The following is a 12,500-nucleotide window of genomic DNA, read 5'->3' on the forward strand; positions in this document are numbered from 1 at the left end:
GGAGGAAGAGGAGGAGGAGGAGATCACAGCGCCCCCCGCTGGAGTCATACGCAGCTCCAGAAACTCTCCGAGCGAAGCCAGAGTCATCCGCCTCAAAACTGAGCCCGAGGACACACCGACACACACCGGAGAAGAACAGGAGCACAGCCACGCCGAACACTGTCTGGAAAACATGACGGAGACCGATGTCTGAAAGACAGAAAGAAATGCCGAAAGTAAGGAAAGAAGGAAAGAAAGAAAGTGCCCGATCTCACAAAACTGAATCTTGTCAAAAAAATGCTCAGGTCACATTTAAATAAAGTTATTCGGGTTTTTTTTATAAAACGTTTACAATATTTTGCTTAAAGAAAATATAGCTTTACAGTGTTTTTGCATTGTGACAGTTTTTTATAATGCGGTTTTTAACTGGTAAACAAGATGCTCTGATTCGGGGTTTTTTATTTTTACAGTAAAAATAAGAACAATATGCAAGCAGAAATTAATGGTGGTGAAAAAATGCAGCGCGAAATTAATGTTGCATTATGTAGAAAAGAAGACATTTTTTAAGCAATAATTCTCCAATAAATACTACAAATAATTACATTAATTTGGCAATACACATTTTTTTAAAAGTTCAAAAGCAAAGTGTTCAGAGTTTACTGTAATACAGTAAAATATACTACATTTTGTTTACTGAAGCATTAATCAAAGTCAAATAATTAGAAAAAAACTGCCAATGTATGATAAATGCTACAAATAATATAACATTTTGCATTGCATAATTAAAAAATTAAAAGAGAAAATGTACCGTAATGCAGTAAAATAACTACATTTATGTAAAAAAGAACATAAAATATATTTTTTAGATCCCTTATATTGCTTAATAATTTCATCAAGAATTACTGTAATAGATAAAAAAAACAGATATAAAAAAAAACAATTTATGAAATTCAAAAAATAATAGTAAGTCTGATTTTAGAGCAAATACTGGCACTGTGGAAAAAAGACTAAAAATAACTCGTGAAAGGGTCTTACCAAAGAAGTTACATTTACTTTAAGCAAAATACAGTGAAATGTGAGCCGGACATTTATTTGAGGTTCAGCCCAAGAAAGTAAGAAAGGATGAAGGTGAAGTGAAATACTGAAAGGAAAGCGAAAGCGGAGACGCGCTCGTCTGTCCAGCGTCCGTCCTCAGCCCTGTTACTGTGACACTGTCCGTGACCTCTGACCTCTGACCTCTGGGTCTGCTGTGATCTCTCCTCTCGGTGGTGGTGGTTGTTGTTGTTGTGTGTGAAGCTAAATAAAGAAAAGCGATGACCCCGGAGCTTTCAGGCGAGCACGGGACATGATGCTAGCTAGCTAACGAAGCCGAACAACGTCCTGGTCGTGAAAGCGCTGGCGTTTCTGCTGGTCGACCGGAGACGAAAACTCACGGGGGAGATGGGTTTCATGACCGCTGTCACCCAGAGGCCGGATTCACCGAAACACGTCAAGAAATTCCTTGAGAGTTTGTAAAAAAATCTTAAAAGGTTCACGAGAACTAAGCTGCTGGAAAAGTTCATTATAAAACGACAAATATGTTTCCCTTTTAACTTGATTTGAGGCTTTATCAGTCATTGGTGTCATGTTTGTAGCACTAAATATTTTGTTGTTATATTTGTATTTTGTTTTTTTTAATTCGTTGAAGTTCTGGTTTTCTTTTATTAATCTATGTTACATTTTTATTTCAGTTTACCAGCAATCTTGCCTTGGAAACTTGCTGTAAAAACTGTTTTTATATATATATATATATATATATATATATAAATTTTATATATATATAGATATATAGAGAGAGAATTTATTTAACTGTTATTATTATTTTTGTTTGTTTTTTTGCAGTTTTACTTATTTAACTGCAATACCTCTGATCTCTAGCAATAGTGGTGAGATTTGTTTTGGGGTTTTTTTTTATATTTGAAATTTAATTTCTAAACGTAAGGCAAGTTGTAGGGTTCTCTTTACTTTATGAGCTGTATTGAACACGAAATATTTATAGCTGCATTTTTTTTAATTAAGTTTGAAAATAAGAAGAAAATAGCAATTACAGAGATTTTTATTGTTCTCAAGACTGCTTCATGAATCCGGCCTTGGGTCTTCGGCGCTTGTTTACATGACGGAGTCTGTGTTTGTACCGTGTGGAGTCCGGACAGTCAGTGATTCACATGACTCATATGATTCAGTCAGTGTTTGATTCACGTGACTCACATGATTCAGTCAGTGTTTGATTCACGTGGCTCACATGATTCAGTCAGTGTTTGATTCACGTGACTCACATGATTCAGTCAGTGTTTGATTCACGTGACTCACACGATTCAGTCAGTGTTCGATTCACGTGACTCACACGATTCAGTCAGTGTTTGATTCACATGACTCACATGATTCAGTCAGTGTTTGATTCACGTGACTCAGTCAGTGTTTGATTCACATGACTCAGTCAGTGTTTGATTCACGTGACTCACATGATTCAGTCAGTGTTTGATTCACGTGACTCACACGATTCAGTCAGTGTTTGATTCACGTGACTCACACGATTCAGTCAGTGTTTGATTCACGTGACTCACATGATTCAGTCAGTGTTTGATTCACGTGACTCAGTCAGTGTTTGATTCACATGACTCAGTCAGTGTTTGATTCACGTGACTCACATGATTCAGTCAGTGTTTGATTCACGTGACTCACACGATTCAGTCAGTGTTTGATTCACGTGACTCACATGATTCAGTCAGTGTTTGATTCACGTGACTCAGTCAGTGTTTGATTCACATGACTCAGTCAGTGTTTGATTCACGTGACTCAGTCAGTGTTTGATTCACGTGACTCACACGATTCAGTCAGTGTTTGATTCACGTGACTCACATGATTCAGTCAGTGTTTGATTCACGTGACTCACATGATTCAGTCAGTGTTTGATTCACATGATTCAGTCAATGCTGGATTCACATGACCCAGTGATTCAGTCAAATGTTAAACCCACACTGATTCAGTGATTCAGATGAGTCAGTGTTATTGTTTAGATGTGTTTTATGTCTCATTAGAATCAGTATCGCTGTGAATCGCCAACGGTGACGTTTGTAGAAGAAAAACGCTGATGTTTCACCTAAACTTTGCGGTTTTTCTCAGTCCACGACGCCAGCGGCACAGAGATGTATAAAGTTTTGTGATTTTGCAATATCGTTTTGGTGATCATACACTGTGTCGAAGGCCTGCGAGATGTACAGAAGCACAGACGAACGAATCGCCGTCACCGATCACGCTAACGCAACGGACGACTGACGGATTCTTAATCATGTGGCCATAAAAGTACAACGAGAGCCTGTTTTTACTTCACTGCTCTGTAAATAACGTTTATTATCCACCGTTCCGCTAGATTGAAACAGTAACTGCATGGAAAACCTCGGGTCGAGGGTCATGTTTACGTTGGCATTATAGTTTTAAAATAAAAGCTGTTTGTAAAAGTTCTGTGAAGCTCCTCAGACTCGTCTGGTTGATGTCCGAGCGCCTCGCGTTTTTCCCACAGCTCCTCTCGTCTCTGGTTCTGTTAACCTCTCGCGCTCGGGATCAGGTTGACCCTTTGAAGTGTGCTTCAGAGAAGCTGTGATCTTCTGGCCGCTATCAAGGGAACGTGGCCGACGCAGATATACGACCATCCGCGTTACTAGAGGTTCAACTCATGCTACACCAGAAGCGAATGGATGCATTAAATTGATCACAAGCGACACTTATAAGATCCATCTCAAGTAAACGCTGTTCTTTTGAACTCTCTAGTCCTAAAAAATTAAATGTATTACACACAGCGCAACTGTTTTCAACGTTGATAATAATCAGAAATGTTTCTTGAGCAGCAGATCGGCGTTCGAAAGCTTCGATCGGAGAGATTAATTAACATGCATTAACATAGAAAATGGATATTTTACATCGTTAAAATATTTCACAATTTTACTGTATTTTGAACAAATAGTTTGCTTTCAAACAGTCTGCATTTAGTGATCCCGGCAATCCAGAAAAGGGCTTTTCACATTCAAAATATGCGCTTAATACTAAATTCATAGAAAAAAAAAATAAAAATTAACAACTTTACAAAAAAAGTTGTTTCACTGTTTACTTTTGTTGTACACTCTCTAAAGGAACTGTAAAGCCTAAAAAATATGATTATCGTGGTATGTTTTACAAGAAAATACTACTTCAGTGTTTCTACTACATTACATAAAAAATAGCTTGCATTGAACAAAGTAAAATGTGGTTTATATCATTAAACCTACAACCCTGTTGAACTTTCTGACATCTAGAAAAGGTCAAATTTAAGGAAACATTAGCATCCTTTATCAAATAAATGCTCATTTCCCAAGCAGCTGTAAAGCGACTCCTTCCTTCGGTTGGCTTTCAGACCGGCTCGACTCAGAAAGCGTCCCGGTTTCTGCCATGGGGCTCTTGTACACTTATTTTCTGGAAAACGCTGCGGTCAGACCTCAATTTGACACGGGCTCTCTATTTTCAGCGAGGGGCCGCTCGGTTCTCCACAAATAAGGGCGAGCATCGTTCATACACAGATTAGGAAATGCCTCAAAGTAGAGGAATTATTCCCCCCGCCCCCAATTAGACAGCCCTCCACCTTCCTGCAGAGGTATGCCATTCATCTTGAGGCTCGGCGGGAGAAAACAGGCCCACCTGCATCCGCGGCCAGCTGTGAAAGCAAACTCCAGCGCCGCGGATTGAATGCTACACGGGCTACTTCAGTGTGCTGGTCGCAGGTAACGTGTTAGGCCTTGAGTAAGCCATCTATGTTCACTTCGGTAGAGTAGAAGACTCTTTTTTGCAGCGACGAAGCCTTGTGTTCAACAGCTGGTTTGGGGGTCAAACTGGCTCCAATGCAGTTTGCCGAAAATGGTAAAAAACACTATTTGCATAAAAACTGGAAAAAAAAAAATGGCCGTCTGATCAAAAATGGCTGATTTGACACTTTTTACGAGGCGCGCACAACTACAAATATAAATATCTAGCGTTTATCATTGTTTGTACATCTTTAAAGGTCCCATGCTGTCAAATCTTTTTTACAGGGGCCGTGTAAATACCATACAGGTTTTTCAAAGCGGTCGATCCACAGTAGACCGCACACAGCCTGCTTGAAGTAGCTGTGATTTTTCACGAGCTGTTGTGACTTACATGACTTCCGATCTACTCAGTCAGTGAGATAGATATATATATATATATATATATCGTCTGTTTGTTGTTTTGCACACAGGCACACAAACATTATTTCATAAACGACATCATAACAGCAAAGGACAAAACTATATTCAACCTTTTTTAACTGAAACTCGAGTAAACAAAGAATGACATTTAACACATTCTGAATGAAGTTTTTCATTGATATTTTAGCAAATCAACAAGCTACAGTAAAGGTTTGGTGTTTTTTTTTACTATCTGACTCTTCAGGGTTGATTCTTCGAGTTGGTTTTCGTCAAATTTGAGTGAAACCAGCGAGGGTGTGATTTCACCCCATTACAAAACCTCAACAGCTTTTCCAAAAAAAACCCCATTTGAGTTGCATGCACATTCGTGACCCTAAATCACAAATATTCATTCACTTTCAATAGAAATAAATGGTAAGTAATAGTAATAACAGTAATAATAATAATGGTATTTAACCAGTATTTTAAGTAACTTGAAAAACTTTTTTTAAATCAAGGTTCTTGATTGTCATCGATGGTTAAAAACAACCTTTAACATCTATGGAAACTTTCTACTGGACAAAAGCTTTTTTATAGTGAAAAATGCTATTTGGATGATTAAAAATGGTTATTTTAAGAGCTGGTCACTGAAAGGACTTCTGGAGAACAAAAATGGTTCTATGGCACAAAAAACCTCTTTCATTTTTAAGACTGTAACAATCATTTTTACTATTTACTTAATCTAAAGAACTATAAAGAAGCTTTCGTTCGTTGGAAAGTGACCATGGATGTTAAAGGTTCTTCATAAAACATCAATGCCAAAAAAAATCCCCATTATTTTTAATAGCGTGCTGAATTCAGTGCAAAACAGTGAAAAAGCTCATCGTCTATTTATATATCCACAAACTGCGGAGGCCCGAAAGTATTGACCGTGTGCAAAAGTGACACTTAATAAATGCTGAAGAGCTCGCCGTGTTTGGTTTCTAAACATCAGTTGAGCGTTTGGCTTTCGGCAGTCAATAATTCACCTTACGTCACATCAACACAAGACATGTTTTATATATATATATATATATATAAACCTATATATATGATCCAGATGATATAAAATGTTGTCTGGATCATGAATAAAACTGGTGTAGAAAGACTTCTCAACAATTACAAAGCAACCCGAACTTTTGAAGCATAGTATTTTCTCTTTTTTTGGTTTAAGACATCAACAATGGAAATGTAGAAGGAATTTGTGGAAGTAAAGCTCAAGACCGTCCCGGATCACATGCACGGACCGGACCGGCAAGCAAAGCGCCAATAACCTTTCCTTTCCGGAGCATTTCAGGCCCTCGTGATGCGTGTGGTCGAAGAGCGGCTTCCCGTCGTTGAGTTTAATGATGTTGCACGGATCGACTCGAAAACAACGTCACTCACCGCCGAGAGACTCCAGAGGCTCAAAGATCAACAGAGAAAGAAACTGTTTAAAAACGACAGTAGCTGCATCTGATCCGGTGTCACCCGACGAAAGCCATAAACCTCAATACATCTGCGTTTTTTTGGAGAACGCAGGTTTATGGAGACCGTACCCCCTTCCACCGGCGGGCAAATAATCTCGATGAACTTGATTTACGCGCATGTCGAAATGCGGCGGAGCTGATGGTTAAGCAAACAAAACATTCATCCCCGTTACGGCATTGACACGGAGGTCCCACGAGAACTTTATTATTCCCTTCTTCTGCTCAAGACGGCGGGGAGAGCAGAAAAAAACACAAAGGAAAGCGCATTCTTGCAGCATGAGCCGTGCCGCGGAGAAACCCTGGCGCGGAAGGTAATAAATTCGCGTCGCGCATAAAATATGTGACATGGACACGTTCGGAAAGCTCAAAGACTCACCTTGAGGAGCGGAGGGATGCTGCGGTAAGAATTATACTGCCATAAAAGAGTGCAAAACGCTTAAAACGGTTTGGCTTGACGCTTTGAAACGGGGCTCCCATGACGTCACCCGAAACCCATGTAGAGAATTATGCGCCCCTGAAGATTCATAACGCAGGAAAGAAATCCTGCATCGCTGGCCGCGGGGAAATATATTTAAAAGTGATGTTCACCGCCGCTGATTCACGGCGTGTTTTAAGAGATTTCAGACTCTTTTATGACTAAAAGAGCGAAGAACAGGTTTGTTCGGTCTTTAAAAAGTGAAAACACTCCAGCTATACTATAAGTGATAAACTTACTACATGCTATACTTAGGAGAGCAAATAATAAACTACAAATAAATGCCGCTAGCTATGAATAAGCATTGTTAGGACAGCTGAAGTTGTCTTCTATGCACCTTCGTTTAATTCAATACAAATATCATAACTGTTGCTTTCAGTGAAAACGACAGACAACACATGAAAAAAGATCTGACACAACTTCTGAATGATCGCAAATTCATTGGGTTTTCAGTTATATTTAACATTAGCACAAAAAGGCACCATTAAAACAGATTTGTGGGTTGTTTCCAATATCATTTTTTGCTAAATTTGTTACTATGCAATAACAGATCAACATTTCTCTCCACTTTTTTTGTTGTACTTTAGCTTGTTAGGAATGTTTCTGCAATAAATATGTTTACTACAAAAACCTTTTTTTAAATCACTAAATTCTATTAAAGTAAATTTCCAATATAATATATTGCATATTAGCTCCTGTGCAATAGTTCGTGAAGAACAAACACCTTTTAAGCTCTGAAAACTCATTCAAGCCAGATAAACTATTTGTTTTGTTGTGGTAATGGTTTTTTCTCTCTTGTTAGGAATATTTTTTATCATAAAAAAATAAAAATAAATAAACAACTGCAAAAAATAAATAATAATAATAATAATAATAAATAAACAACTGCATTTTTTTTTTAAATTACAAAAAAAAAAAAAACTTACTTTTTGGAACTAAAAGATATAAACTTACAATTATTTTGAGTTTATATTTCAAAATTCGAGCCTGATCTTACAGTAATTCATACATATTTTATAGAGACGGCTGATTCGTATGACCTCACCTGACTTTTGCAAAATCTTATTCACTTTCGCATTAATTTGCACGAATTGACCTCCACTCGACCACCGCGGAGATCTAGACCGGTCGTAAGATATTTAGCGAATTTTTTTTAACATTCGCCAACTGTTTATTTTTCTGCCAAGGAATTCGAAACTGGAAACGGTTGATGCCAAGTTCTGTTTTTTGTCCCGTACCTGTCCCTTTAAGGCTGAAGTCCAGTGCAAGCAAAAGCGGCCGCAACGTTCGTTGGTGAAACATGGTTTGGTGGCCCCTCTGCGTTGTTCACCTTTCAGCAGGGATACTGTCCAATCGTGTGGACCGGCGAGCGCTGGAGAGATGATGAGCCATGTGGAATCTGGTTTATTATTCTTCTTCCAGCGTTCCTGCGTGTGCAGGCGTTCGGCTATGAAGCGGTAATGTATCGTGGCTGTTATTCTTTCCGTACATTATCACCGCACAGGCGGCGTGGGACAGCACTGGCAGCGGGCTAAAGGGAAAGACTCGATGCGGAGAGCATAAAACAGACCACCCTGATCTCAAACGCAGGCCCAGCGAGGCCTTTCTGTTGGACCTGCCAAGCGACGCGATCGTCTGGTGCCGTCCGATTGTTCATGCCGTCCAAAACGGCTGCGAGCGAAAGACTACTATAATACGTGGCTTTGTTCGGTTAGGCAACAGTCACGGCTTCAACGTGGATGGAGAAAATTGAGTTTTACAGGATAAATGACGCAATAAGCCACGCGCTCGGGGCAGACCACCGCAAACTTTTGCTCCCCGCTTCTTTTTTTCAGTGACTGACAGAACCGAAAATACTCGTAATGAAGCCTAACAGGTTCATTCTTTAAAAAGTCAGCATGAGTTTTTATCAAAGTAGGTTTTAAAGGCTACAATAACACCGCCGCAGCCGCCGAAGGAGAGCAATCAAAACATTCTGCTGTTTATGAATGAATCGGGGGGAAAAAAACGCGAGATTCCCGGCGAGCAGCTGTCAAAAGTCTCGTAATGACGGTGGGAATCCGCGAAGGACATTTCGTTTCGTTTTTTTCTTGTTGAGCGGAAGCAGGTGCAACTGACGGCGCTATTTCAAATGAGACTTTTTCAGCAATGAAAGTCATGCACAAAACGCACTTCAGCTCTGTGATCTAACAAGACTGGACATTTCCATTGGTTCTTGAAAAGTAGGCGTGTTTTTAGAAAGTACATAAAATCTCTGAATGTCTTTTAATGGCTCGCCATCCGATTTGTTGGATATTAAGCGATAAAACGTTTCTTTTATTAATGCACATTCGATTAGAAATGCTACTTCCAAGTTATCTGCCTGACAACCTTGACTTCCGTTGCATTGCATAACATTTTATTAACTCTAAACAGCCTCAACCGGTCATCTTTAAAATACAGAACTACGGCAATGTGCGTATCATTTCAATCATCGCATGCGTATCAATTAAGTTTATGTAACATTTACATGTATACTGTGCATATTCAAGGTCTATATACAAGCACATGCATCTATACATTTCAGAAAAATAGATTACGTTTATATATATAAAATGTATTTTAATATAACATACATTTTGTGAATATAAATACATGTAAATACATTATATTTGAAATTTTCAAAATGTAAAATGTATGTGTGTGTGTGTTTATATATACATAATTAATATAAACAGCACGCACGCATATATTATGCAGGCAAAAACGTTTATTTTTGGACGCGATTAATCATTTGAAATGGGTTTTGAAAGAGACTGAATCTTAGAACTGCTTTGAATGAATTGTTGGAAAACAAGGTGAAAAAAAAGGTGGTTGGAGGAGTTTAGACCTTGCGTGCATGTAAACCCGTCGCAGGAGGCCCCCAAAACAATGCTGGCCACCTTAAAAGTGTTTGTCGTCTACTTCCAACTTCTTCAAAACGCACGATGACGTCTGAAGGCTTTATGCAATCCTCAGAATCGAAGTTAAAAGCGTCTCGGTCATGCTCCAACACAAGATATGCAAGTTGGGAACATGAAAATGAATGACTCAACAGTGTTTCATTGTGGATGTGTGGTCCCACGGAGTTACAACGGTGGTAATGAAGCTCAGTACTCGAGGGGGCGATAGGTTTCCTTCAAATGCATTAGCCAGCTCGCTATATGGACACATTAAGAGCTTCGGATAGAGCGCCGCGGGGATAACATACGATTTCAGGCCCAGAAACGAGCTGCATTTTTTGAAGTCAGTGGTTGTTTGAATGGGTTTTTGGTTAAACGAGTGAAATAAGGTCTGTGTTTAACACAAGCTCGAGGTATTTTGATAGTTTTAGTCTATCACATAAAATACAAAATTAACATCGCAGAGCTTTTTCTCGTCTTGAAAAAGGCTGCTGCTAGCAATTGGCTAAAGGAGACTTTCGCGGCCTCGTCGTGTATGATTACGCTCTTACAGATGATCGCGACGTTAGCTTTTTGCTTCTGCTGATTGTATTTATGCATAAACATTCGTTTGGGAAGATGGGCATAACCACTAGAGCTTATTTTCTGCAATAATCCAAAAGCCAATGTTGGGTTTTTGTCGAGTGAATCAGGGTGTCAAGTTTTTTGTCATTTTAAAGCTTGACGGTCTTGCCAAGAAGCGTTTTTCTACGGCGGCATTGGCAAGACTCATAAGATATCGGCATGCAATTTTTTTTTAAAAAAAAGTCCCGCACCGTGGAAATCAGTCAATGAAGCAAACACGCAGACACACGGAGCTCGTGTGTAGAAAGATGAATGAGCCTGGAGCTGGTTTATGAGTTTGTCAGGCTGATTGCTCTTACGGTCCACGCTGTTATCTCAACCCTTCTCAAGGATCAGCACTCCCTCTCGAGTTATGGGAGATAAGACGGCTGGAGGAGGGGAACTCACTCCCGGAGTTCAAAAGAGAAAAGTTTTATCTGCTGCTTGATGGAGAGACGTTTTGTGGATGGGAGGCAGACTCCAGTCCAAAGAGATCTCCATCCATTCGGGTTTAGGTCACTTCCACCTCCCCCCCATCCCGTCAAAAACACGTCCTCGGCCTCTCAGCCCGTCGGCACGGTGACGCCTCATCAGTGAGATCAGGAATAGTTTACTTTGCTGAATTAAAATGAGCTAATGCAACGCATTTCTTGATCATTTTATCACAACTACTTTTATTGCACGAGAACTGGAGGCATGCATAAATCATTTTTGCTGGCATAACTTGGCGAGGGATTAGCAGTTCCCAGTGTGCACCGCATGAGACTTCACGGGGAGAGCAAATGTTGAAATAAACTGCTATTTCGAGGTATTTTGTGCAAGATGAGCAAAAGGGGCTCCTTTTACAGTTGTGTTGCATCATTGTGGTGAAAAGTGGAGCTTTTAGGCTGAGGACGGGTATGCGATTAACGCCGCTTTACTCAGTGAGCATTTACTATTTAGCATGCAATTATGTACTGTTGCTAGTTAGCCCTAACTACCAACTCGTGCTAAAGAGTAAAAGTGAGAAAAGTGCATTCAGATCGGTTTTACCATCGCCCTCAGGCCATCCGAGAGGTCGATGCGTTTGTTTCTTAATCAGGTTTGGAGAAATGCAGCATTGCATCACTCACTCAGGGACGGATGCTCTGCAGCGAATGGGTGCCGTCAGAATAAACCAAACCGCTGGACAATAATCCACGCCACTCCAGTCCATCAGTTAATGCCTCGAGAAACAAATCCACCATCAAGACGTTTTTACCTTAAAAACACCCAGAGTCCATAACGCGCAATAACGGACTCTCATTCTGACGGCACCCATTCACTGCAGAGGATCCATTGTTGAGCTTGGGGGTAAGGACATCTTCCACAAATTTTCATTTTTCGAGCGACCTCTCTCTCCTCTTTATGTGACATTTCTCTCACTCTTGACTTCTTTTCTATATAAAAAAAGAAGAAGAAAGCGTCCCGTATCATTCTTCATCAGTCTACGGTCTCCCGTTTCTTATGTTTAAAAGCCCAAGAGGGAGGAATTCGGTTTACGAAAATATTGTTGAAACTTTCTATAATTTAATAAAAGGCCTGAAAAAAATGGCACGAATCTAATTAGGCACATATCTCTCGGAATCAACGCTGCTCTGCCCTCTCTAATACATCCATGTTTGCTTTTCTTCATTGAAGAGCCACATCAAAAAATGAGTTTTTTTTCCTGGTATGCCGAGGCTAAAGAGGTTATACTTAACTTACTTACTAACACAAATAGCCCACAGCGAGGTAGCGTTTCATTCCATTCGTCTCTCGCTCGTTCTTTGAGATGCTCTTTAGA

General features: G+C 39.7%; 1 protein-coding gene across 3 annotated transcripts in view; it reads left to right on the forward strand.

The window, feature by feature from the left end:
* The window catches only part of LOC122335296 (histone deacetylase 9-B), a 35,640-nt gene extending 32,160 nt beyond the window's left edge, over positions 1-3,480 (forward strand). For all 3 annotated transcript variants that reach the window (XM_043233124.1, XM_043233123.1, XM_043233122.1), the window contains one exon: positions 1-3,480. This exon is cut by the window's left edge and continues 71 nt beyond it. In XM_043233124.1, the coding sequence (XP_043089059.1) occupies positions 1-193 (193 nt within the window). In that variant the 3' untranslated portion in view covers positions 194-3,480.
* Positions 3,481-12,500: the final 9,020 nt, after the last annotated feature.

This window comes from Puntigrus tetrazona, unplaced genomic scaffold (genome assembly GCF_018831695.1).
Source record: "Puntigrus tetrazona isolate hp1 unplaced genomic scaffold, ASM1883169v1 S000000746, whole genome shotgun sequence".
Lineage (NCBI taxonomy): Eukaryota > Metazoa > Chordata > Actinopteri > Cypriniformes > Cyprinidae > Puntigrus > Puntigrus tetrazona.